Genomic DNA, 27,494 nt, shown 5'->3' on the forward strand with positions numbered 1-27,494 from the left:
ATATAATTTTAAGACAATTTGAGCAGATTTGTGATTTCAGAAGAATGTATCAAAATAGTAGCTATTTAACATCAACGCAATGTTATGACTATTATTTACTGCGTCTTTGTAGACTTCAACTGTGCTGTAGATGGAACTATTATGTTGAACATTAGACAATGTACGTGTACTACGTCTATCTGGTAATTTTCTCTTTTGTCTTTGATTCCCAATCAGCTCTTGTAACAGTTGAATTTACAAGAAAATCACCTTCACTGAGTTTATCAAGCGTCGTCTTTGAACTTCCCACTTCCCAGATTTTTCAAATTCATAATCTCAAATCAGAACCAGAACTTGACAGTTGAAAATCATGCGCAGCATTTATTGGACAATGACTGAAATGTGGGGGGAAATGCAACCACTGTTGCGTTTGTTCTTTTCAGAACAGTATTGCGCTTGGTCGCCGTCTGTCGGTCATCCTATGCTAAGGCATCATATTGTGGGGGAGGGCCGGTTTAGAAACAGGTCTGGTGGGGTCAGGCATACTCAGGAAGTGCATTCTTCCTTTCGCAACGCCATTGGTCACACGCCGGCACCTTAAGCGCGTGATAATTGGCTGCCGGCTTCGGCCTCTCGCACACTATTGGTCTAAAAACGTTACGCTCGCTGTGGGCTGAGAAGTTGACGTTTCCGTTGGCTCCTGACGAGGAGCAGACAGACTCAACTGAAGGGGTTGGGCCCAAAGTAGAGAAATGGCGAGAATGGTGGACGAGAGCGGGTGTCGAGAGGAATTACAAAACCCCGAGAGGCAGGGACCTGACCGGGGCGCGGCGAGGTGGGGTCCCCAGCACGCCGGTGCCCGAGAACTGGCCAATTTATATTCGCCAGGTGAGTCGATCCGTGTCGCTACTTCGTCTTCAATGCTAGGCTTGTTCTTCCGGCACAATCACGGGCTGTGACATTTCACCAGTTGTTACGGACTGGAGTTTCGGAGTCACACTTAAAATACTATAAACACGAACAAATGACTAAAATAAGCATGTCTGTGGTTGATAGATACATCAATGTCGACATTGCTGTGTTTGTTTGGGCCAGTGTTGCTCGTTGTACAATAGTACTCACGTGAGGTCGCTTGCATTTGTGTTTGAGTCCGTGTTGTGCTTTCACTGAAAAATGAAGGACAAATACAAGCTGCTAAAGTGAAGTAAGGCCACAAACTAAACCAAAATATTTGCTATTCCAAACATTGCAAGCATTCTGTGTAATTTGGAAATTAACGCAAACGCACGTTGGACAGTTTTGACACTTGGCAAGCTGGCTTGCTGTCAGTTTTAAGTTGCAGACATGGTCACGTAACCACACAGGTTGCGTCATCATCATGTGTTGGTTGCAAGTAGTTATTAACCTTTGGATGGTGATTTGGACAAAATGATGGTTTGAGCTACTGTGGCCTAAGATCAGAAGGTCACTACGGTGAATAGGAGTGCCTTAAAATCAAGAAACTCCCAGTTAGTTTGTCTGCCATTGTAAAAACACAAAAGAAAGGCATGTTATGTTATAAGAAATAGAACAACCACATAACTTGCTTTCAGTTTTTTTTTTTTTTAATCTTAATCTTTAAACATAGTAACAAGCACAGTCTTGGAGCAAATTGTACTCGTATCTCAAGCCACCAATGTATTTGAAAAGTGCTCCAACATAAGATGCTGTTCAACTGCTCTTCTTGCAGGCAAAAGATGCCAAGAGTGGATTAGTGTCCTCCTCTGCTTCTCTTTAATGGCCTTTAATTTCATTCACCTCCTTGCCAATTTCCACCTGGGACATTTGTGGCACATCTTGCTGGGCATTGGTAAGTACTGATTCAAGCTATAGATGCTCAGTAGTGACATCATACTAAATGACTGCCAATCATACGCCCCTTTTGAACAAATCTGTAGTGGCAGGGATCCTCACTGCAGACTTTGCCTCGGGTCTTGTTCACTGGGGGGCTGACACGTGGGGATCGGTGGATCTACCCATCTTCGGAAAGGTCAACTCAACTGCATTGCACTGTGTTTGCGTGAGGAGTATTTTTTTCTTCTTCATGTATTCACACACTGCGTGTGCTTGTGTCTGCTCATTCCACTACATGCAGGCCTTTATCCGACCCTTCAGAGAGCACCACATAGACCCCACAGCCATCACCCGTCACGACTTCATTGAGACCAATGGCGACAACTGCATGTTGACTATCGTCCCGCTTGCCAACATGGCCTTCAACTTCGTAACCCTCTCCCCTGGTGAGTCCTTTGCACGAAGGTCTTAAAGCATGGTGGCTCGGGAGAGCATTTGACCCAGCGCGCCATGCAATTCTACAAGCTAATTCGTCAGAGGAACTGTTCTATAAACATATATATTACATATTTTTCTTAAATAATGGTGAGACTTCAATAAAAATAATGAATTGATTAGAGTAAGTTGGTAATTAATCGTGCAAATTGAATGAAAGTTTTGCCTTCATTTTAGTGTACGCCTAACATCAAAGACAAAAACAACAAATGTGATTGTTTATGTTCTACAGATAAACGTATTGCTTGTGATTGTTAAAAGTATATATGAAGAAATAAAAATAAAATAATCACATTTTTAATTACAATTGTAATTTTGAAGGGGAAAAAAAAGCAGTTAGATTCTTTTTCAAAATAGTTCAGCCTTAATCTATGGAAGGCAATTCCTGCCAGTAAAATAAAGAAAAAAAGAAATACATAAAAAGGGAAAAAAAAGAGAAAAAGTAACCTTCAGAAGCCCGTTCCTGCTAGTATTTTTTTTTGCCAGTTTACCGTCAGAAGCTCGTCTCCACAAGTGTTAATTTTACCCGCCATCTTTTAAAGTTAGTCTCAGTTTTAGTCCAGTTTCAATCCTGCATGTTAGTTTTTATCATAGTTAGTCAACCTCATCCCGTTTTTATTAAGTCCATTTTTAGTCTACTATAAATCGAGCATTTTAGTCTTTAAATCCAAGAAAACATGATTTTAGTTGTCTAGTTTTAGTCAGGACGATCATTTAACTGTATTTTTTTTGTCATCAGATTATGTTGAAACTAAAACTAGTACACATAAAAAGAAAATCTTTTTTTCTTTCTTTTGATCAAAAACAACTTCACACACAATTACAGTATATGAACAAGTGGCTACTATGGCTCCTTGTTATGAGCTAGTAAATTAGCCATCATAAATTAGCTTTCAGGTTAACATTATTGTTGGAACGTTATAGCCGTTGGATTAATGTTACGTTATAACTATAATTTACTTCTTCTTTTTTTTTTTTTACCTTTCACTGTCATTCCACCTCCTGTCTGTCCCATGCGTTTGTGCATGTTGCACTCGCTAGCTGCAGATTTGAAAGGGGCTGTGTCACTGTCTGTCGTTTGACAGTGTCACAGTGACAGATTAGCAGAGACAAGATTTTATTAAATCAAATATTTTTTGTCTTGTTTTTTTTTTCATGGACTAAAATGTCCGTAGATATTACTCTGTTTTTTGAATGAAGTACATTTTCATCTCATCTTCATTAGTCGACGAAAATGCATACTGAGTTAGTCCCACTTAATGTTTATTAATGAGGGTTTTAGTCTAGTCTAGTTTTAGACCGGTGAAAAAGTTGATGCAATTATTTTTGTTTCGTTGAAGAAATTAACACTAGTCTCAGCCAGTGGAATTTTTTGTTGTTGTTGTCAGAAACCCGGTTTCGCCAGTGCATTTTTTTTTTTTTAAGTCCATGTCACTCAACGGGAATTGGTATTGTATATTTGTACCTGCCAACATGTATTAAAATGAGAGCTCTCAAACGATTACATTTTTTAAATCAGATTAATCACATCTTAGAATTTTGATTAATCACGAATAATTGCTTGATTTAAAAAAAAAAAAAAGTTTTTTTTATCAAAAAAAAAATTCCCGCCAAATTTGAAGAGCACCGGTTATGTGTTCATTCTTTTGACATTTAATGTTATGAGGACAACATTCTTCAACATTTTTGGATCCACTGCACACGCTCGCTCATCCTCCTCTTTTTCTAATCAGTTAATTACTTGCATTATTTCAAATCGAAAAAAATTACCCCGATATTTTGACATGAACAAATATTTTAAATGTGATATGCAAACATTTATTAAATGCTTTACTTTAATGCATGTAATTATGTTTATTGCTACAACCTGTGCTACTTTAAACATAGCCATTCGCTGTCACGCTAAAGGATAATCTATGGTCAAAATTAAAAATGCGATTAATCTGCGTTCATTTATGATTAATGCAATACTTTTTTGTGATTAATTAATCAGTTAACGCTTTGACTTTGACAGCACTAATTAAAATGATGTGATTTGTGGTTTTCTAGGCTTGTATTGTATGTGATAATAGCCCATCACATTGAAGATAGGAAATGGGACCGTTCAAAATAAATAAAATACAAACTTTATTTGTTCCTACTGGTGGAAACGGGGCAGTTAAAAAATATATATCTTTGATCCTCTGTCTTGAAATGGGCTTCTTACATAAAAAAAACAAACAAACAAAAAAACACGCACATCTTTTTTTTAACTGGTTGAAATGTGCTTCCATACTAAACCCTACATTTTTCTCCATGGAGAATTAGAGATCACTGACTGAGTGCGTTCATGAAATCATCTTCCTACTGCTTTTGATTGCAGCGGAGATCTACCATCTCTACTCGTGGTACTGCTACCTGTTTGCCCTTGGCATCTTCGTGACCCTCACCAACCAGATCCACAAGTGGTCGCACACGTACTTCGGCCTTCCGCGCTGGGTGGTGCTCCTACAGGACTGCCACATCATCCTTCCCCGCAAGCACCACCGCATCCATCACGTCTCCCCGCACGAGACGTACTTCTGCATCACAACAGGTTGGCTTGCCTTCTTGTATATAATTGGCCCCCAGTATGGCTGTGGAGCGTCTGGTCACAGCGTTGACTTGTTTTAGGTTGGCTCAACTACCCCCTGGAGAAGGTGGGCTTCTGGACCAACCTGGAGGATCTTATCCAGGGAGTCACGGGAGAGAAGCCCAGGGCTGATGATCTCAAATGGGCTCATAAAGTCAAGTAACCCCACAGGCTCGCTTCACCCTACCTCAGATGACCCCCCCCCTCCCCTTACATCCCCATTTTTCCACGCCGTAATCCATAAGAAGACAAACTAACAGGTTCTGATGCCATAGCTTTAACTCTTGCACATTTTCCATTTTCCGAGAGGATGTTTTTTTTCATTATTCACAATGGAGATCGTCATTTCAAACTGCAATATATTTTAACAACAATAACTGCTCACTTTATGAAACTTCTGCACAGAAAGTCACGTCCGATCACTTTGGAAGGAGATTTTCACAGCGGGAGGAATCAGGAACCCTCCTCCACTGTTAATTTGGATTCCATTTAGCGCTGATGAGCTCTTCCTGAATCGGAAAGTCTTTATTTACTCACACACAATCAAAGGTCTTTTTGATTATGGCAAGAAACAAGGATGATTAACCAATGTTGACAGCAAAATAACAAATTAATAAATAATTACTGTTACATTTTTTGACCTTTGCACACTTTTGGCTGCAGAGCCGATAACATGTCAGATTAACATCAAAACAATACTAATTGCTGTTTCCAGACTTTACATTGAAACCACTTGGCAGCCTTGTACAAAAGAGGCTTCGTCAAGATGAGACTATAACGAGTTGAATAATGCCTAACCAACTCTTAACGACAGGTGAAAAACCAAAAAGAGTGAACAGAAATCCAAATCAGTCAAGTCGTCCTCTCCGTTTAATGCAATGAGAGTAGCATTCTCACATGAAATACAAACTTCTTTCTCTTTTTTAAGTGCTGACTGGCCACTTGTAAAATGTAAAAAAAAAAAAAAAACTTTTCGTTTTTGAAACTTATTTTGTCTTAATAATAAGTGGATGTTGTAATGGAGTGCATTATATATAAAAAAAGTGTTATATTTAAATAGGAGAATACCTGTCATTTAAACAAAAGCCCAAATCATTGCCACAGAGAAAACCTGAGAAAAAAAAAGCATTAAACTCAATATTAGTTTTTAAACCAAATCTTGATTTATGGAGGATAAGTCAAGCGGTCATGTTGAGTCACATCCGATTGTGCTGAATGGAGTGGCCTCAGTGTGTCAGGTTATGTCAGATCAGTGGTCTTTTTTTCTTTTCTTTCAAAGCTGCCTTACATGCGCCACATGTTTGTATCTTCGCTCTTGTGCTGAACTTTAATGTTGTTCAACTTGTCTTGGAGTGACACACACATGCTACACGGGAGATCACATCACGTGTATAATGTGGGAGCCATTTCCATTCCTGCCTGTGTTGTGTAGTACAGTGGTGCCTTGAGAGATTTGTATCTCAAATTATCATTCCCTATTGAGATGAATGGAAAGGCCATTAATGTGTTCCATCCCTCATTTCCCAAAAAACAAAACAAACTTTGGCATGATTTAATTTAAAAAAAAATAGCACTGTGGTAATAACAGAATTAAACAGAATATAAACAATTCAGAACTCCAAAAACGGTCCGGATAACGACTCGTCACCCTGATCTCAAAGCTCCACTGTATTGTGTTGACGTTAAAAGGGCTTTAGTGACAGATGCGATTATTTGTAATTCGTAAGTGTGTTGTACAGCAAATGACTATGCAGTGTAACTTCATGTCTTAACTTGTCGGAATTAGTCAAATGCCTTTCTTTGTTTTCCTGAAGCGTTTACGGTGATTTCCGGAAGCTCGAATTGAATCGCCTTTAAACGTGCATCGCTAAACAGATACTGTACTATTACTGAAGACTTACCACACAAACAAACGTTTGGTTTGTTACAGTATGTTGGCTGATGCAAGCAGTGGAATTTAATTTGTTAACCGGGTGGAATATGATTTGCGATGCGTTCAAAAACCTCACCACGTTGACCCAACGGGTCTCAGGATTGAACTACCTACAAAAACTGTCTTCATTCCAAGGAGCATCCTGGCAAGCAACCAGGTTAAAAGGCTTGATTGTTGTGCCGCTTTTGGTCCGTTCAAGATAGTGACATCTTTTTATACAATGTAATATTCCACCATTTGAATCCTTCATACTTGATCATACTGAATTTAGGGTTAGTGTGGAAACACATCTATTCAAACAGGGTTTCCCAACCTTTACTGAACCGAGATACCCGTTTTAGTAAAATGTCATGGCACAACAAAAAGTTTGAGAATGAATGTGACGCACAAATTGACTCACCGGGTGTGAAATATGGGCGTTACATTGACAACAACGTGGACAAGCAGGAGGTCACGACGTTGTTTGCACCTTCTGCCATTTAGTTGGAAAGATTTCAATTGTTCTGCCCATCGCTATATGTCACTGATAGATGACCAAATATATATTTTGAATTAATACTTGATAACTAATGGTTGGGAAGCTCGCTATTTAAACAAATATTTCCATTAATAGAAGGATTCTATTTGGTATTTTAGTTCTTTGTAAGTGGATATTTACAGTACACGTCGGCCATTTCTGGTCAAATTCATGCTGCTGCAACCTAGATTTTTCTTGAACGTAAGTCAACAGCAAAAAGAACACACTTACTGTAGATTTCATAACACTTATCGTAGAGTATTGTGAGAAGCGGCTTTGTGTGTGGTTAAAAAGTCCCGCTGGTCAATGGATGTCGCTTTTGTTTGGAGATGTTGCCAGTGGTAGGAACACTCGGGCTGACGGGAGATGTGTGTGTTTCCGTAAAGGCATTTTGTATCGCTTTTTTTGTGATAACGCAAGAAGCTTTTGTGTTAAATATGCTGCTACAAATGTTAGCAATTTCCAACACGCCACAAAATAGGAGCTTATGTGTTGATGCCGGTATAAGTTAGGTTTCAGGCTAATTCTCAAGTGATGAATGAATTAGTTTCAAAATAAAATGCTTGCATGTTGTTCTTGAACTTGTGACAATTGGGCGCTCCCGCTGGGTCAGTCAGTCAGCCAACGGTATATTTTGACATACCCTCCTCAAATCATTTGTTGAGTTGCTTGTATATTGAATTGCCTTATCGGCTCCCCGATTTGAGTTACTGTAAACCCTGTCAGCTAAATGGTAAAACATTTCATGGACTGACATGATGTTGCCCTTTCTGCGAGGCAGGGCAAGTTTTAGATATCACAATAAAATACCGTGATGCCTTTTGTTGTCTTCCATTCGGAAGATGTACAATGTGTATAATGTATTAAACTGTTTATTTATAAGTAAACTAAATAAAAGTTCCGTACTTGTACCAGTTTCTTTATTATTTCTTTAGTAGGCAATCCTATCAAACATTCATCTGAAGGGTTAGTTCAATTCAAACCATTGGATAAAACCACATGCTTTGCATCATTTACAGTGGATATAAAAAGTCTGCACACCCCTATTCAAATGCCAGGTTTTGATGCTATAACAAACAAAAGAGAGAGAGAGACCAAGGTGACGTGTATGCTGACTCCCTCTTAACATGATTTTCAATGTTAAATGGAAATGTTGATTCGTAATTGTATACACAGCAACACGCCCCATTTTAAGAGGATGTGTGCAACCACATGATCACAGTTAAGGTTTCCTTCCACTTAAAAAAATTGTTTTTTTTTCAAATTAAGTTAGACAAGGTGCAGATCAAATTAAATGTGGAAAGTTTTGAAACAATTTATCTTGGTCTTATAATATAACAAAAATGTGCTATTTGTACAGGGATCCATCCACTATGTCCATCCATCCATCCATTTTCTTGACCGCTTTTCCTCACAAGGGTCGCGGGGGTGCTGGAGCCTATCCCAGCTGGCTTCGGGCAGTAGGCAGGGTACACCCTGAACTGGTTGCCAGCCAATCACAGGGCACACAGAGACAAACAACCATACTCACAATCACACCTATGGACAATTTGGAGTGTTCAATTAACCTGCCATGCATGTCTTTGGAATGTAGGAGGAAACCGGAGTACCCGGTGAAAACCCACGCAAGCACGGGGGAGAACATGCAAACTCCACCCAGGAAGGCCGAAGCCCGGACTCGATCTCACGTCCTCAGCACTGGGAGGCGGACGTGCTAACCAGTCAGCCACCGTGCTGCCCCCACTATGTCCAGTTTTCGTCAAATAATTTAAATATTTAAAACATAATTGTTCGTAGTCAAGTGGGTGAATGAATGCACCTCATGTTGATTAAGAAATACTTGTGCAAGTTCAAAATAAGACGACATTTTAACGAACTGTGCAAGAAATGAGTTATATGTATCAAATGTGTGTACTTAACACAAATGTTATCGTTTTAGTTGTACTTAAAAGTAATTCAAATGAATCTGTTCAGTTTAGTCATAACATAAATCTTAGTTGTGACAGGTAAATAAAATAAGTTTTAAATTGTTCCAACACAGTATTAGGGTTTCAAGCATACCTTAGACTTTGCTGTTCAAACTAGACAAGGGTTAGGATTTCAAAGTAGGGTTTTAGAGTGTCAAAATAGAGTTGGAAGCAAGGGGTTGGGTTTCAAGTTAGGTTTTCAAAGAGTTTGGGTGTCAAATTAGGGTTAAAAGCCAGGGCAGGGTTTAGGTTTCAAGTTAAGATTTCAAATCAGAGTTTAAAGCTATGATTGGTGTCTTAGAGTTTCAAATTACAGTTAAAAGACAAATGTTGGGTTTCAAATTGGGTTTCTAAGAGAGGGATAAGGTTTCGTAGTGCTTGAAGTCAAGGTTAGGGGTTTAAACTAGTTTTATGTAAGGGTGTCAGATTAGAGTTTCAAGCTTATTTATTTATTGCATTTTCAAATGTTGTACTTGTTGAATAATAATAATTTAAAAACAAACATTTTGATCTTTCCTCACCACTTCTTGGACTGTATTTGAGTCCACTTCACTTGTTATTCATTCCTAAAATAAAAATGATACTTGTATCATAAATGAATCCTCCGGGACTTATTTGCATGGAATAAATCAAGCATGCAGTGACGAACCATCTGTTTTGGAGCAACTGAGAAACAGAGGCCAAATTGGTGTAACGTGCGCGCACCCATGACGTAGACAACGGCCTTAGCGACGTGCGCGCTCCCGTCGTGCACCATCAACATGGCGCTCGCCGCCGGATCAGGTAAATACAATATGACGGAACAATTAGATACCGCCACGTTTAAAAACAAACACTTATCAGAGCGTTCAGTTTATATATGACAATTTACGGCTCACCGCGGGAATGTTAGCTAAGGACGAATGTGTCTGTTATACTTGAATAAACAAGCTGTGACATCGCTGGAGCCGCCAGCGAGAATGAATTGAAAGCAAAGGGCATTAGCTCAGTAAGCTACGTGCGATTTCAATCTAGGAAGACCAGGCGAACATATTTAGAGGAATTTTGTTAGTCCAGTCGAACAATTACCGAATAACGTACATGTAACACAACCCAGCCCTATTCGAAGTAGCGTTTATTCAGAGGCGTAAAAATAGTTGTGGTTAGTTAGCGCAAAGGGCTTGGCTGTTAGCCACTCGGTGAAAATGCTCTTTGATGAATTCGCTGTTGAGCTACAACACTTACATCAATCAACATTAGTTGGTGCAATTTTTTAAGATAAGGATTGTGCACGTGGATATAGAAATGCGTGGAAATAGCGGTTTTGTAGACATAAAAGAGGAGAATGAAGAGTGGCAGGTGTGTTTTCACATCAGCCGGCCGGCTCTTGGTTTGCAGTTTGCATGCCAGCTGCACCATCGCATCTCACCGCAGAGGCCAAATGATGCAGCACTCCCCAGCACGGCAATGTCTTCTTAAATAGCTTCTTCACAGCTGCTCCGCTTCTTTCACCCCACCCATCACGATATGAGATGTTACAGAAAAGAACTGAAAATGGAAGAAGAATGGAATAAAGATTGACTTGGTTTAGTGCGCGTGAAGAGGTCATAGTTGTGGCACGACTACAGACCTGCTCACAATACCTTGAGCATCTGACACTTCTTGACTGCGTCATGAGGAAGAATTGGAGTATGGATTTGTACTGTATCTTTTTTGACACTTTTCAAATGATCACTATTAGTGTGAACTCGCATGCCAAACTTGTCAGCCAATCGGAGAATAGGCTCCCCAAGTAGCTGTCAAAACGAAACCAAGTTGAGGAGATGAGAAATAATGAAGTTATATTGTTTTACTTCAGTTTGAAAAAACGTTATGACCAGATCTATAGATTCTATATGCTATATCTCACAAAAACCTTCATCAGAAAAGCCAATTTTTCCCAACACACTCGCACAAGAACCCCCCAAAATTTCTCAGGAACCTACCATCCGATTTTAAAATTTATGTATTTTCAGGGACTGCTGTTTTTTGAAAACTTTGTCATGTTTCTGCTGAGTGAAAATTCAATTTTCATTTTTAGCTTTTAGTCTAGCATTGGATTTAGATAATTACATATACTCTTACCAGTTTATTTACCTTTAAGCTGCTTTTACTTAAGCACAACATGTGAATTATTTTGCCACCTCATTTGTTTTGTGTGCCCACAGGAGTTAAAGTTCCTCGCAATTTCCGGCTACTTGAAGAGCTGGAGGAGGGTCAGAAAGGTGTGGGGGATGGAACTGTGAGCTGGGGTCTGGAAGATGACGAGGACATGACCTTAACAAGGTGGCGAGGAGTCATCCTTGGCCCTCCTCGGGTAAGTGCCAATTTGAAACTATCTGGCAACAAGGACTCTAACATGGAGCAATATATACTAACCCTGACTGAATGTTAACGCTTTAAACCCACATAGAACCCCCCCCCGCCAATGAGATGTGAGGTTGCTTTTCATATGGGCAGATATAACCAGGGTTAAATTATTTTTGGATTTTTCATTATAGTTAATTTTGTTTTGACTTTAGTTTTTTTAAATTCAGTTATTTTTATTCAGTTTTTTAGAGGGTTTTTTCATTGTTGTTTTTTGAAAATGTTTTAGTATATTAATTTTAGTAATACTTTTTATTTTTTTTATAGAATATTTGAGTGCAAGATTAAAAAAAAAGTCACAGTAAGTATTATTGTGTAAAAAAAAAAAAAAAAGTAAACTACAATTCCCAAACGACTGTTTGACCTTTCATCTTCTGTAAGGCTGAAAAGTGAAATCAAGCCCATAATGTATGAATTAGATGCCTTTTTTTTCTGTTTTCTTTTGTAAAGCCTTCTCGTTTTTATTAACTCTTAACCATCAAAAGTGAAATATGTTTCTCATTAGGATGAGAAACGTTCTCGTCCTAATGAGAAACCTTCTCATTCAAATGAGAAAATGTTCCCGTTTGACCAAGAACTTTTCTCGTTAGCATGAGAAACATCTTTACCTGCGAGCGGTAGCTTATTACGCAGACTACAAAAAAAAAACTTCATATGTTTTGAATGTCTCTCAGACGCAACATAATGGTGACGACTTGCAAGTAAAGCCTCAATTTCCTCATAATAAAGTCCCAGGTGAAAATATAACCAAAACTAGGTCATTTTCACTCAGAAATGCAAAGCAAAAGGTAGGTATAGGGTCGACTACTTTCTCATCCTAAAACTGTTCGTTAGAATGAGAATGTTTCTTGTCCTAATGAGAAACCTATTTCCTTATTTCCCCCCATGTCACATTAGTGGCTCCGTAACATTTAACATATATGAGCCTCTCCACTACGGAAATGCATAACAATGTCCCAAAATAGAATGAAAATTGACATGATTCGAATTTATAGAGCGCTAGAGGAGATTGGATTTGCTATTTTTATAGGATTTCCTTCCAATGATTGTTGTTATTTATATTTAATGCTCTGTTATATTGCAGAAAATATTAAATGTTGATCTCATCTGTGTAGCATGCATCAGGGCAGCTTTATTTTCATTTACAACATTTTAAACAATACCAGAATGTGTTATTAACGTTAATTATAGGACTCCATATTAAACGAAGGTAGTAAAGTAATATATGATGGCCCTTAAAAGTGATTATTTGCCGTCTTATTTTATGATTTCTTAATGTTACACTGAATGAGGGAGCAAAGGTTTTTCTTTCTTTCTCTGAAGTAATCATTTTTAAGTACCATCATTTAATTTCACTACCTTTTCCATAGACTGTTTGGTTGACTGTGTTTAAATAAAAGATTTAACATTTACAACAAAATTTGAGGCAGCACAGTGGAATGGTGGGTAGCACGTCTGCCTCGCAGATCTGAGGTGCAGAGTTTGAATCTGGGCTCTGGACTTCCTTTGCGGACTTGCTTGGCTTTTCCTCCCACATCCCCAAAACAGACATGTAAGACTCTAAATTGTCCCGTAGCTGTGAAATGATGTTTGGGATTTAGTGTGTCAACATGTGCGTCACCATTTGCTACGGCGGGCTGTAAAAACTTTGTGTGTTGCTCTTTGACACACACTCACCTAGCGACCTCTTCCACAGACAAGCTACGAAAACAGGATGTACAATTTGAAGGTTGAATGTGGGCCAGGGTACCCAGAGTCGCCGCCATTTGTCAGATTTGTGACCAAGATCAACCTGAACGGCGTGCACACTTCCAACGGCGTGGTACGTAAGGCTTCATTCATCGCTATTGTCTCTTGCTTTCACATTCACACATTCCCGCCGCGACTGTTTAGCAAAAAGACATTTTGCCTAATACATTTCTTTCTCTAAATGCACTTAAGGCAGCGGCACCTAAAATTTTGAGAACTTTTTTTGTACCACAAACTGATTTCAAAATTGTGCTGACCTGGCGTAGAAACCAATAAAACACAAATGATTCATTTTACAACTCACCATTACGTAATTGAGGTTGTAATGAGAAGCAAAAATTGACGGCGCAGTTAATCAGAATTGCGTAACAAGCCGCCAAGTTTCGCCTGTGTCTGTGTCTGCGTGATTTTGCAGGTGGACATGCACGCAGTGACCGCATTGGCCAAGTGGCAGAACTCGTACAGCATCAGGACGGTTCTGCTGGAGCTGCGGCGGCTCATGACCTGCAAGGAGAACATGAAGCTTCCTCAACCGCCCGAGGGCCAGATCTACAGCAACTGAGCCCTCGCGCTTCCTTTGTCTCCCTCTTTTCCTCCTCCTTCTTTTCCCACCCTCCTTTCTTGGCTAACTTTCCATCATGACATCCACATTCCATTGGTTGAGAAAACAGGCAGCGCTGAAAACCTCAAGCTTAGAAGAACAATGCAGACACACAGTCATCATTACACGCACGCACGTCATTCCAGGCGATTTTCCTCTTCTCCCAAAACCAGATCTCTTGGTTGTGATCTTGTACATCTTTTTTTTATGATTTGTGGAAAATGGCAGATTGTACAATAACATAAATAATCTTATGAAGTGTACCTATCTCTGTGTGTATTGCCTTCTTGCGACATTGAACTATGTTGACTTAACAGCTGAAATGCAATGTGTGCATACGGTATGAGTGTCTGTGCCGACCTATTTGACCGTGCGCACGACACCGCTATGATCTGATCTCATGTACTTTGAGTGTGCCTATGTCAATCGTGCTTGAAAGTAGAAATGAATCAAATCACTTGGTAAATTGTTTTCCCCTCTCCATTTCATTAAATCACACAAATTTGCTGCGGTTGAGGGACCATGTTTTGGTTAATCTGGTGTCAAGCTGAATGGAGAATAGAACAGAACGAGCATGTACATTATTAGTAATGGGGCTTTACAGCAGCAAATATAGCACAATATACACAAGGTTGTGTTTTTTAAAAACCTGAAGTATCTGCGGTTCAAGTACAACAGGTAATTGTGCTAAACAATAATTCAGTAAAAAAAAGAAGAAAAAGACACCAGTAGTCACCAGTATTAATTATTATCATTGGAGTGACTATTTGTATACATGAATTATCAGTACAAAAGCCATTGGCCAAATTGGTGCCATTTGCTTGTTGTAATTCTTTAAATAAATGTTTATTTCCCCCCCCCCCCCCAAATCTAAATATGATACATATGTTGAACTACTCAAAATGTCTATTCATATAATGCCAGGCCCTTTCAGTTGTTTCGCTTATTTGAGTAATAACAAAAAGTAAAATGAGTGTGGTTGTTTTTTAGCATAGAATTAGCAAATAGCCTACTGTACATGAACTCTAGCCACACAGCATTCATGCTAATAGCAGGTTGACACAAAGTACATTACAGTAATTCAAGAAAAATGAAAGGGAAAAAAAAAAATCAACAACTATTTGGACTTGAGTAACAGAACTAAAAGTAAAATGAGTGAGTTAGCACAGAATTAGCAAATACTGTACAGTACATGAAATCTAGTTTTCACACGACATTCATGCTAATAATAACATGTTGATACAAAGCAAACTACTGTACAGTCAACAAAAATGGGGTGGGGGATCCTGCATTACATTAATAAATCATTTTTCTAACAAGACTGAATATTTCTTGTAGACATTTTATGCATGAATCAACATAACATTCACAGATGTAGTTGGAAGTGAAATGCAATGTATTTTTACTTATCCATTCGTGCTACACAAATATTTTATTAGTGAGCTGACGTCTTAAAAGGGTGAAACTGTTATCAAACCTCTTGATAACATGTCACCAATGATACAAGAAAAATAGATTGCTCTGTCACGGAGACTCAGGCAACCATAAGTAATATTCAAAATGGAGACACACTTTAGAGCACACAAGGCATGAAGACGGCTGGAAGGTAAAGAAGAAGTGACTACTTAAACTAAGCCACAAAAAAAAAAAAAATCACGAGTTAAGCTGTCTTGTGGGTGAAAGTCCACTTGAGTGTTGTATCAGGCATCAAAAACAAAAAATGACAGTTTAATTCTTCCATAAATGGGGTCACTACAGTACACAGCTATTTGACTCATCCCTCCACACGTGGTCAAAGCCTCTGCTTCGTCAGCATCTCTGGTGAGTACAAAGTATTCTATTCATTTTTTTAAATTTTTTTTTAATTTTGATAAATATTGATTGTGAGCTGCTATACTGTAGTGTAGAGGTTTGGACCTTCAAACATTTATAATGTATCTAGAATAGAAACAAATCTCTAAATTGGCTTTACAGTTTCATCTAGCATAGAGGAAAAGTCGACAACAACCATTTGAAAAATGTATTGTTAAAAACATGACGTCATCGTCATGCCTCAAGACTTGTAAAAAAAAAAAAAAAGGAGCCATACAAAACGTCTGACTTGACCTAATAATGAGAGACGTGCCCTTGTGTTATGTAGCACTCACAGCCAGACTGGACTCTGACCCACGCGGGACCCATGTGGCTCCCACGTGACAACCACTCACTCACTCACTCATTCCCGTCCAAGCGTGATGACACCAAGTCGTCTCCGAGGCCTGTAGGGACAGCACAGGCAAACGTGTGAGTATTTTTGGGACTTGAGCACAGCTTGCATGCTTTACTCAACGAGTGTCACTGGCGTGCGTTTATGCAAGTGGGACAGTGTCCATCGTCATGGGACCGGCGTGATCTGTGGACGGGCTCACATTCTTTAAGCGTCAGCTGAGCGGACATCTTGACTGTCTTGACACTGTGTTGGGCTTCAGTGTCGTTTTCCCCGCACATTAGGAAAGTAACTAGGAGAATTGAGGAAATATTAAAAATTTGAATTTTTTAATTGGAATTCACTGGGAAAAAGTAATGCAAGTAGAAGTATAGATACTTGTGGAAAAAAAACATTTAAAATACAGTAATATAGTATTAGGATTTAGTGTTTATTAGGGGTGTGAATTGCCGAGTACCTGGCGATTCGATTCGTATCACGATTCATAGGTCACGATTCGATTCGATTAATCCCGATAGGAATCTATAAATTGATTGTTGCGATTTTTTGAAACTCAAATTTAGAAAATACTAATCAGTAAACTTGTACTTGCACTGTGAGATTTGTATGAAAATGCATTTATTTATATAATATTTATTATCAAATCCAGTCGAGAATTGCATGATAATATCACGATATATTGCCAAATCGATTTTTTTTTTACAACCCTAGTGTTTATCCTTTCTTCGCAGAGGATAAAGTGAGTTCTGATTGAATCCTGCACTGCCACCTGCTGTTGACTTAAATTGACGCCAAAACCTTGCGTGACCAAACAAGTGAGCTGTCGCGTTCGCAAACTGAGCCCATAGGCATCTTGATGTCAAGACAAAATGGCCGCCCCCTGAGATGGATGAAAATGGATGGATTATTCAGCTTTATTAATATTCCACAAAGGCAATTTAAATCAGAATACCATTTTTAGGCAAGTGGGGGCACATAGAACATATTGCAAATATTTTTGGGGACTTCTGCTTTTAAGGGTTGAAAAGTTTTTACTTGTCGCAATGACATTTCAAACATAATCAGACAATTTTTCACTGTCTGCGAAGATCTTTTGAAACTTTTTACGAACCCTGAGGAAAACCCCAAATTAGCTTCATTCGTATGCATTTGTCACTCAGTGCGATACAGGATGCTTTTCATTCATGAATTTCCAATTTAAAAAAATGACACTGACACTGGGAACACATACTTTTTTTTTTTTAAATATTTTTTTTAAATCAAATCAAATCAAATAAAAAAATGATGTTGAAATTTTGGAAAACTTTATTTACAGTAGAACTATTTACTTAGTTTTTAATTTAGCTTTACACATGCTGATGACCCTGGAAGCTCTCTGCAATGTTTGTTCTAACTTTTAAACAAAGCTGTCACTATAGTTTAAAATGAAAAGAAATAAGTAAATATTTAAAACAAATTGATGCTAATATTTTTTCTTTTACTGCAACTGAATATCGGCTTGAAATATCGGTTATCGGCTAACAATCGGTATAGGCCTTGAAAAAAAACATCTCGGTCTATCACTATTAAAAGCGCAAGGTGTAATTTTCTTAGTTTATTTGACAGCTGATTTTTGTCCTCCAAGTGTCACAGGCAGCACAAGAAGAATTGCGTCGTCGGGCCAGGATGGCGCTTCTGGTCCACGTGCTGGCCTGCGCTTTTGGCCTGGGCTCCTGGGTGGCCGTCAACGGCCTGTGGGTGGAGCTGCCGCTCATCGTCAACAGCCTCCCCGAAGGCTGGGATCTGCCTTCCTACCTGACCGTCATCATCCAGATGGCCAACCTGGGACCTTTGCTGATCACGCTCATGCACAAAGTCAGGCCGGGCCGCCTGAACGAGCGGACCGTCATCTACGCCCTCCTCTGCGTCGGCGTGCTGTCCTGCGTCCTGCTGGCCTTCTTCTGGGACCGCACCAGCGTGGTGGCGGGCGCCTCGCACAGCACCGCCTTCTTCATCATCACTTTTTTCCTCTCGCTGGTGGACTGCACCTCCTCCGTCACCTTCCTGCCTTTCATGATGCAGCTTCCGGCCAAGTACATCACCACCTATTTTATCGGGGAGGGGCTGAGCGGCTTCGTTCCCGGCGTTGTCGCTCTGGCCCAAGGTGTAGGCATGGCGAAATGTGTTAACTCTACTCAGGGGACGGAAGGAAACCACTCAAGTGGAAGCGTGTGGTTCCTCCAGACTGTGTATCTCCCTCCCAACTTTTCCACAGAAGCGTTTTTCTTCATCCTGACAGCCATGATGTGCATAAGTCTGGCTGCTTTCGTCGCACTCAACAGACTTCATTTGTCGTCTGACGAAAACCTGATGGAGGGCTCGGCCAAGTCGGTGTGCTCCGGTTTGGACAATCCCGCGGCGGAGATTGACGGAAACGATAGAACATGTCAAAATGAGGAGGGGAGCCATACAAGGCCTCCCGCTCATTCTGTATACCAGCTGACCTTCATTTACTTCCTGGTGGTGTGGGCCAACGGCGCCACCAACGGCGTGCTGCCCTCCGTGCAGACGTACTCCTGCATGCCGTACGGCAACCTGGCCTATCACCTGTCGGCCGCTCTGGCTTCTGTGGCCAACCCGGTCGCTTGCACCATTGCAATGTTCTTCCAAAACAGGTACCGCTAGAACACTCTCCATATATCTCCAGGTTTTCAAATGTGGAGTGGCAAGGTTTGGCATTCATTCAAAAGGCAAATAATAATCAGCAAGGCATCAACAGCATGCATCTAACATGTACACAATCATAAACCCATGTTACATAGTAGGTACGTTATTCATTCATTAGACTCATGAGTAGCATTAGCTAGCATATGCTAGGGCAAACATATGTACAAACAAGCATGTCACACAAACGGTATATGCCGTTAAGCTCACCTTTTTACAGTCTCAAATGTCTAAATAATATCCGCAACTGTCGTCACAAGAACGCCAAGATGATTGGAGATGGTCTTATATCATTTTCTTTCTTAATCTCCTGAAATGAGGCACTCCTTCGCTTTCTCTGGTCAATATTTAGTGTAGTACACACACGTCAAAACTTTTAAATAGATCAACTGACTACCAGTAATTCCAAGTTTGATGACCCCAATGATACTAATTAGACGACACAGCCCCCCCCCCCCCAAAAAAAAAAATCTGATTTTCTGTTCTCAGTAATGGTGCATTTGAGGATCACCAAAAAAATAGGACATCTCTAACACCATCAGTGAATTAAACCAAGATGACGGCAAAGTAATATCGTTTTATTTCTTTGCCCTGTGTAGAAAAACTTGCCTAGTGTTCACTGTTTTTCTACAAATAAAATATAAAAAATGGTGAAGTGAAACTATGGAGGGGTTCACTGTTTAATACAATAAAATAAAAAAAAGCAAATCTTAAGACATTGCAGTTTAAAAAAAAAAGACATTTCTTTACTCAGGTGCCTGATTAGGTCCAAAAATATTTGGAGAAATATGGAATAAAAACAGCTATACTGTAATTCCTAAATTGTAACTTAATTGAGTTTTTTTTTAATCCATTGTGATGGCCTAATATAATATAATATAATATAATGCTAACAGTATGTGTGATGAATAATTTCCCACTTCCTTGCGTTTTCAGGTCTCTTGTGTTTCTGGGCGTGCTGGCGCTGTTGGGGACGGGCTTTGGCAGCTATAACATGGCCATGGCTGCCATGAGCCCCTGTCCATTACTTCAGAGATCCGTGGCGGGAGAAGTTATCATTGTGAGGGACATGCAAACATGTTGCATAAACATAGGGTGACATAATACCTGCTGGCAGCATTAGCCAGGAAATGGCAAAGTTCAGCTTCTTAACCAATCAGTGTTGAGCAATTCTGCTCATAGCATAAGTGATAACTGCTCTTTAGATCTGTTGTTTTTAATAAACAGTAGGCAATTTATGGAAAATTGTCCAAGCCCAATGTTGTCCATTTTGCCTTCAACAGGTCCTCTCGTGGCTCCTCTTCACCGGAACTCTTTCCTACTTGAAAGTGATGGTGGGTGTCATCCTGCGCGACCACAGTCGCAGCGCCCTCGTTTGGTGCGGAGCAGCAGTGCAAGCGGGGTCGCTGGTCGGCTCTGTCGTCATGTTCCCGCTGGTCAACGTCCTGATGCTCTTCAAGGCCGGCGACTTCTGCAACACCAAATGTCCACTCTGACGACTCTCATGTGGATCTAAAGACTTGTTTGCAAAGTACGGGATAATTTATTTTGTAGCAAAATGAATAAAGGATGCGGTACTGCACTGTTAACATAACTGGATGTTATATTTTAGCCATTGGCCGTTTTTGAATGTTTTTTTGTAAATATTGTAATAAAACTGCATATTCCAGAATTCCTTCCTTGGATTTGTCCTCTCTATCAAAAGATTTCACATGTATTCATTTCAACATATTAACACGACAGAAATTCAGTTCTAATTCATAAGAATAGTGTTTGAACACTAGATGGCGGAAGCACACCTCTAATTGTTGACACTACAGGTCAGCGAGCTCCTAACTAAAGGCTCTTACTGCACCCATGTGTTTATAGAAAACGGGCTGCTGGATTAGGATTTGATGAGCAAAGATCGATTTTTGCTACAAAGACGTAAACATGCTGTTCAAACACTTGTTTTTTATTGGGCCGTTCACTCATACAGGCAATGCATTTGCAAGCAGGATAAAAATCAACATTGCCATTAAAACACTGAAAATGTCACTGCTCTGACAATGTGTGTGTCATCAAAGCGATGTATTAGCCCCCCCGAAGCTAATAGCTGGTTGGGCCAACATCAGCAACATCAACCAAACGCACACGTTTTCTATCTAACGGGCAATGTGCCTTCAACATCTCTGTGGAAATATTTTGGCTCGAGCTTCCTTGCAGAATTGCTTTAATTCAGCAACAATGGAAGGTTTCAAGCTTGAATGGATGTTTTCAGGTCATGCCAGATAATTTCATAATTTCAGTCGGATTCACTTCACTCTTTTTTTAATTTAATTTCATTTCATTTTTAAAGAGGTTAACTTGGTGGAATATTGTCCTGCTGCAGAACCCAAGTGCGCTTCAGCTTGAGGTCAATATTCTCTCTCTGGTAAAAAGCAGAATTCATGGTTCCATCAATCACAGCAAGTCCTCCAGGTCCCGAAAGAGCAAATCAGCCCCAGACCATTACATATATGATGTTCTTGATCTCAAATACGCCAGATGTATCGAGACACAAACATTCCAAAAAGTTAATCTATCATCTTGTCGGTCTATCGAATATTCTTCCAAAAGTCTTAGGAATCCATGCAGGTTTATTTTTTGTGCGAAAGTTTGACAAGCCTTTATGTTTGTTTTAGAACTCCCCCATGGAGACAGGTATAAATTACTAATATTACTGCAAATTACTAGTAGTTGGGTGAAAGTCTTCTTTGTTTGTACACAAGGCTTCATTACACTGCCCTCAAGTGGCCAAGTAGCAAAAACAAGAAGGAGCTGCAATGAATTCATCCATCCATCCATTTTCTGTGGCACTTAATCATGATGCACTAATTGTTTAATTCTTTACATTGTAATGAATGGATGTTGTTACTGTATGCTTAAGTAACACATTATTGAATGTGACGAATGCTGCTACGCAATTTCTGAAGAGGAGGAAAGGATGCTGGTCATCGGTGTTTACCGAGAATCAGGTGCTCCCCCTGCCTGCCCTGTGCAAAAGGAGGATGAGGAAGAAGACGAGGAGGAGGCTGGGGTGGGGTTGTGCTCTAATTACTGCTACTCGTGGTTCTTGCTTCCGCCGCTGGTCACTTGGGAGATCCCCTGACCCCGACGGACTGAGTACAAACAAAAAAATAAGGAAGGCAGATAAGGCCCAGATTGGCTCGCGTAGTCTCCGGGGCTCCTCATCAGTGGACGACAAGCGCACGTGGGACTTTCTCACTCAAATGTCTTGTTGAGTCTTCCCTGCATTTCTCTGAGGATGAACCCGAAATACAAAAAATCACAACAAATACAATTTCATTTATTTAATAACAGAGCGGTGTTGAAATTTAGCTTCAAAATCTTCACTTTGGAAGACATAACTCTAGAAACCTGCTTAAAATCCTGCAATGAAACCCTAACACTGGCTCAAAATCCCCATTACAAACCCTCACCCTGTCTTGAAATCCCTCTTTCAAACCCTAACATGAGCGGAAAATCTTAACTACAAATATTGACACTCTTGAAACCATAACACAGGTTTAAGACCTTCATTAACACTAACCCTAGTATGAAATTCTACTTTGAAAAGCTAACACTAGTTTGAAACCTTTATTTGAAACCCCAACCCAAGTTTGAAACCATACTTTAAAGGTTAGTTTGAACTCCTATTTTGATAACTTAACCCAAGTTTGAAAACATGATTTAAAACCCTAACACTCATTTGAAACCCTAATTTGAAACAATAAACCTAGTTTGAAGTTGTTCTTTAAAACCCCAACCCTGGTTTAAAACCTTACTTAGAAACCAAAATCCTACATTGAAACTCTAATTTACCACCCCAACACAAGTTTGAACCCCTAAACCTAGTTTGAAAACCTTTATTTGAAATGCTAATCCTACTTTGAAACCCTGCTTTGAAAATCCGACCCTAATCTTACACCCTAATTTGAACCCTACGTCGAAACACTAACACTACTTTCAAACCTTACTTTCAAACCATATCCCTAGTTTGAAATCCTAATTTGACAACCCAACCCAAGTTTGAAACCCCAATTAGAAACACCACCCCTAAACCTAACCCTAACCCCTTTTCAAAAACCTAACCCTAAACCCTAACCCTAACCAAAATCCTAGTTTGAAACCCCAATTTAACATTTGGACACAAGTTTGAACCCTTAACCCTAGTTTGAAAACCTTTATTTGAAATGCTAATCCTACTTTGAAACGCTAACCCTTACCCCTAACGCTAACCCTAATCTAACCCTAACCTAACCCTAACACTGACCCTGACCATAACCCTATCCAACCCTAACCTAACCCTAACCTAACCCTAACCTAACCCTATCCAACCCTAACCCTAACCCTAACACTAACACTAACACTAACCCTAACCTTAACCTTAAACCAAACCCAAACCCAAACCCAAACCCTAACCCAACCTAACCTAACCTAACCCTACTGATGGCTAACCCTAAACATAACCCTAGCTCTTACGGCAACCCTAACCCAAGTGGATGCACTATGGCCCTACTGAGTGCTAACCCTAACCTCAACCCTATAATTGTATATAACCCTGGACACCTTTCTAACCCTAGTGGGATGTGAATTACATGTATATAGTATGTATGACAACTATATTAGGTGCGAATTTTGTATTATTGTATATATATGTTGTATTATACTTAAAAAAGATAAAAATATCATATGTGCATAATTAGTGGGATGTCAAATGGTGCAGTAAATTCATGATGTTAAAAAAGATACAAAAGATAAATATATTAGATATGCATAATTAATGAGGTGTCAATATGTACAGTAAATTCATGATGTTAAAAAGTAAATACGATTAAAATATGTATGCATAATTAATGAGATGTAAATATGTACAGTACATTTGTGTAGATATATGTACTTTAAAGTTAAATACTATGTGTACGTAAGTATATAAATTAATAGGGTTGGATATTTACAATGTTATTTCATAAGTATAGGTTTGCTTTTTCATTGTACATAGAGTGGACCTTTTCAATTTAAGTTAAAGTGCAAATTGGTTTCGCAATTATAGTTGCTCGCAGACTCACAACTGCTCAGTTGGAGTTTGGTCGTCGCAGAGGAAACATCTCTCGCCAGGAATAGCTTAATTGCATTTTCATTGTTTCAAGTGTGCCATTTACCTGAGGAAACGTCGTTTTGGCACACTGTCTTTGATTATTTGATTACGAATTGATATTTTTGTTGACATTTTCAAATTTTTCAATTTTTTTACTTCTTTCTCTTTTTTTTAAGGATTTTGTGTTTTATGTGTGGGGGGGGTCTTATTACTTATATAACAAAGGCGACTCCTATGATAGTAAATAAGTCTGATTATTGATTTATTATACATATCAAACCCTAGCCACACACATACAACATACAGTCACGCACAACACAAACAATGGACGGTGGGTGGACAGTAGTCCGTTATGGACGCCGTCGACCTGGACCACAGGACAGAGACTATGGCCCTGAGAGAGGCCGTGGATGGAAGGACCGTGCACCTTCCTCCAGGAGGGGGGGGGATATTCCCCCTATCCTGCGAGGGAACATAACCCTAGCTTCAAACCCTAATTTAACACCCCAACACAAGTTTGAACCCCTAACCCTAGTTTGAAAACCTTTATTTGAAATGCTAATCCTACTTTGAAACTCCGACACTAACCCTAGCCCTAATTTGAACCCTACGTCGATAACACTAATACTACTTTCAAACCCTACTTTGGAACCATAACCCTATTTTGAAACCTTACTTTCAAACCATATCCCTAATTTGAAAACATAATTTGAGACCCCAACCCAAGTTTGAAACCCCAATTTGAAACACTACCCCTAGTTTGAAACCCTAACCTTAGTTTGAAACCCAGCCCAAATTTGAAACCATCTTTGAAACTTAGTTTGAACTTCTATTTTGAAAACGTAACCTAAGTTTGAAAACATTATTTGAAACCCTAATTTGAAACATAACCCTAGCTTCAAACCCTAATTTGAAACAATAAACCTAGTTTGAAGTCGTTCTTTGAAACCCTAACCCTGGTTTGAAACCCTACTTAGAAACCAAAATCCTAGTTTGAAACCCTAATTTAACACCCCAACACAAGTTTGAACCCCTAACCCTAGTTTGAAAACCTTTATTTGAAATGCTAATCCTACTTTGAAACTCCGACACTAACCCTAGCCCTAATTTGAACCCTACGTCGATAACACTAATACTACTTTCAAACCCTACTTTGGAACCATAACCCTAATTTGAAACCTTACTTTCAAACCATATCCCTAATTTGAAAACATAATTTGAGACCCCAACCCAAGTTTGAAACCCCAATTTGAAACACTACCCCTAGTTTGAAACCCTAACCTTAGTTTGAAACCCAGCCCAAATTTGAAACCATCTTTGAAACTTAGTTTGAACTTCTATTTTGAAAACGTAACCTAAGTTTGAAAACATTATTTGAAACCCTAATTTGAAACATAACCCTAGCTTCAAACCCTAATTTGAAACAATAAACCTAGTTTGAAGTCGTTCTTTGAAACCCTAACCCTGGTTTGAAACCCTACTTAGAAACCAAAATCCTAGTTTGAAACCCTAATTTAACACCCCAACACAAGTTTGAACCCCTAACCCTAGTTTGAAAACCTTTATTTGAAATGCTAATCCTACTTTGAAACTCCGACACTAACCCTAGCCCTAATTTGAACCCTACGTCGATAACACTAATACTACTTTCAAACCCTACTTTGGAACCATAACCCTAATTTGAAACCTTACTTTCAAACCATATCCCTAATTTGAAAACATAATTTGAGACCCCAACCCAAGTTTGAAACCCCAATTTGAAACACTACCCCTAGTTTGAAACCCTAACCTTAGTTTGAAACCCAGCCCAAATTTGAAACCATCTTTGAAACTTAGTTTGAACTTCTATTTTGAAAACGTAACCTAAGTTTGAAAACATTATTTGAAACCCTAATTTGAAACATAACCCTAGCTTCAAACCCTAATTTGAAACAATAAACCTAGTTTGAAGTCGTTCTTTGAAACCCTAACCCTGGTTTGAAACCCTACTTAGAAACCAAAATCCTAGTTTGAAACCCTAATTTAACACCCCAACACAAGTTTGAACCCCTAACCCTATTTAAAATGCTTTATTTGAAATGCTAATCCTACTTTGAAACGTTAACCCTAACCCTAACCCAACCCTAACCTAACCCTAACCTAACCCTAACCTAACCCTAAACCTAACCCCCTAACCTTAACCCTAACCTAACCCTACTTTGAAAACCTACTTTGAAACTCCGACCTAGTCTTACACCCTAATTTGAACCCTGCGTCGAAACACTAATACTACTTTCAAACCCTACTTCGGAACCATAACCCTAATTTGAAACCTAGTGTATTTTTTAATGCCTGTATTTTATTTTTTAATACAGTGGTACCTCAGCTCACGAACTTTTCGCCTCACGAACATTAACTTCGCGAGCATTTTGTCTCGGCTGACGAACTAGTTTTCGGCGGACGAACCAAATCTCGCGACACGAGAAATCACGAGAAGCTGACGCACGCTCACGGCGTCCCAGTTCGTCGCCCCCTTTGTTTGAGTGCGGACGTGGTTTGTGTTCGGTAAACAATTTGGATCATTTTGGAGTACTTTTGGAGTGTACTTTTGCTACCATGGGACCGAAAAAGATCCCACAAAAGGCTAGTGTTAAGCCTAAGAAGACATTGAAGAAAATTACGGTCGAGCAGAAGAAGGAGATCATCGACAAACACGAACGAGGTGCGCGTTTGTGTGACTTAGCGTCCCAGTACCAGTACGCTAAGTCTACCAACAGGTGTCAATTAAGAGGTTTTTAGTCAGCAACAAGGATAAGAAGCAAAGAAGAGAAGCCACACCGGAGGACTCTCCTTCCAAACAGTAACTCCCTCCCTCCCTCCTCCTCCCACTCCATTCCATCAAGCCTTCAACTACTGTACCATCACAAAGGCAAGTTGCAAGTTTTGCAAATAAAAACACTTTATTATACAGTACAGTGTATTTCTTTAATTACAATAAAATAGCACATTTATTATACGTAAAATAAGGTATATTTTGTGTAGTTTTAAGGCTTTCTTAGTAGAAAATTGTGTTTTATGGGGGACCTGGGAACGGATTATTCTCATTTCAATGGTTTCCTATGGGAAATACTTGTTTGGAAGACGAACTTTTCGGCTCACATACTCTCTGTGGAAACCAATTAAGTTCGTGAGCCAAGGTCCCACTGTACAACCTTTTACAATGCAATTACTTGTTTCAATGTCAATGCAGCGTTTTCCACAATGACAATTTTTCCCCCAAATCTTATTATCCATATGAGTACTCCGTTTTTTCTAGGTGCTGTAGTGCTTGAGGACAAAGGTTTGACAACTGACTTGAATGATTGAATTGGGCTTGCAATAAACTCTTACTCTACTCGCATTGCTAGTTAGCATGCA

General features: G+C 39.4%; 3 protein-coding genes and 1 long non-coding RNA gene across 4 annotated transcripts in view; 3 read left to right on the forward strand and 1 right to left on the reverse strand.

Moving 5' to 3' along the window:
* The first annotated feature begins 643 nt into the window (after nucleotides 1-643).
* On the forward strand, nucleotides 644-8,279 carry peds1b (plasmanylethanolamine desaturase 1b). Its single transcript, XM_077574538.1, has 6 exons — nucleotides 644-867; nucleotides 1,709-1,828; nucleotides 1,917-2,008; nucleotides 2,114-2,258; nucleotides 4,670-4,882; nucleotides 4,960-8,279. Exons 1-6 carry the CDS (start codon nucleotides 732-734, stop codon nucleotides 5,079-5,081), a joined length of 828 nt encoding a protein of 275 aa, XP_077430664.1. The 5' UTR covers nucleotides 644-731; the 3' UTR covers nucleotides 5,082-8,279.
* A 1,690-nt stretch (nucleotides 8,280-9,969) lies between these two features.
* Nucleotides 9,970-14,333, forward strand: LOC144057239 (ubiquitin-conjugating enzyme E2 variant 1-like). The gene is made up of 4 exons (XM_077574551.1): nucleotides 9,970-10,118; nucleotides 11,522-11,670; nucleotides 13,417-13,542; nucleotides 13,885-14,333. The coding sequence occupies exons 1-4, from the start codon at nucleotides 10,097-10,099 to the stop codon at nucleotides 14,029-14,031; spliced, it is 444 nt and encodes a 147-aa protein (XP_077430677.1). The 5' UTR covers nucleotides 9,970-10,096; the 3' UTR covers nucleotides 14,032-14,333.
* A 1,875-nt stretch (nucleotides 14,334-16,208) lies between these two features.
* slc52a3-1 (solute carrier family 52 member 3-1) lies at nucleotides 16,209-20,651 on the forward strand. The gene is made up of 4 exons (XM_077554714.1): nucleotides 16,209-16,353; nucleotides 17,901-18,930; nucleotides 19,916-20,039; nucleotides 20,263-20,651. The coding sequence occupies exons 2-4, from the start codon at nucleotides 17,942-17,944 to the stop codon at nucleotides 20,473-20,475; spliced, it is 1,326 nt and encodes a 441-aa protein (XP_077410840.1). The 5' UTR covers nucleotides 16,209-16,353; nucleotides 17,901-17,941; the 3' UTR covers nucleotides 20,476-20,651.
* A 293-nt stretch (nucleotides 20,652-20,944) lies between these two features.
* The window catches only part of LOC144035967 (uncharacterized), a 69,157-nt gene continuing 62,607 nt past the window's right edge, over nucleotides 20,945-27,494 (reverse strand). The window contains exon 7 of the long non-coding RNA XR_013288545.1: nucleotides 20,945-22,119. This is a non-coding gene — a long non-coding RNA (uncharacterized LOC144035967). The remainder of the gene's footprint in view (nucleotides 22,120-27,494) is intronic.

This window comes from Vanacampus margaritifer, chromosome 1, assembly GCF_051991255.1.
Source record: "Vanacampus margaritifer isolate UIUO_Vmar chromosome 1, RoL_Vmar_1.0, whole genome shotgun sequence".
NCBI classification, from domain to species: domain Eukaryota; kingdom Metazoa; phylum Chordata; class Actinopteri; order Syngnathiformes; family Syngnathidae; genus Vanacampus; species Vanacampus margaritifer.

Coding starts and splice junctions, on each gene's coding strand:
- peds1b (XM_077574538.1), top strand. CDS start 732: ATGGCGAGAATGGTGGACGAGAGCGGGTGTCGAGAGGAATTACAAAAC. Junction 2,009..2,113: donor ATCTACCCATCTTCGGAAAG/GTCAACTCAACT, acceptor CACTACATGCAG/GCCTTTATCCGACCCTTCAG. Junction 2,259..4,669: donor CTTCGTAACCCTCTCCCCTG/GTGAGTCCTTTG, acceptor TTTTGATTGCAG/CGGAGATCTACCATCTCTAC.
- LOC144057239 (XM_077574551.1), top strand. CDS start 10,097: ATGGCGCTCGCCGCCGGATCAG. Junction 10,119..11,521: donor GGCGCTCGCCGCCGGATCAG/GTAAATACAATA, acceptor GTGTGCCCACAG/GAGTTAAAGTTCCTCGCAAT. Junction 11,671..13,416: donor TCATCCTTGGCCCTCCTCGG/GTAAGTGCCAAT, acceptor CCTCTTCCACAG/ACAAGCTACGAAAACAGGAT.
- slc52a3-1 (XM_077554714.1), top strand. CDS start 17,942: ATGGCGCTTCTGGTCCACGTGCTGGCCTGCGCTTTTGGCCTGGGCTCC. Junction 18,931..19,915: donor GCAATGTTCTTCCAAAACAG/GTACCGCTAGAA, acceptor TTGCGTTTTCAG/GTCTCTTGTGTTTCTGGGCG. Junction 20,040..20,262: donor TGGCGGGAGAAGTTATCATT/GTGAGGGACATG, acceptor TGCCTTCAACAG/GTCCTCTCGTGGCTCCTCTT.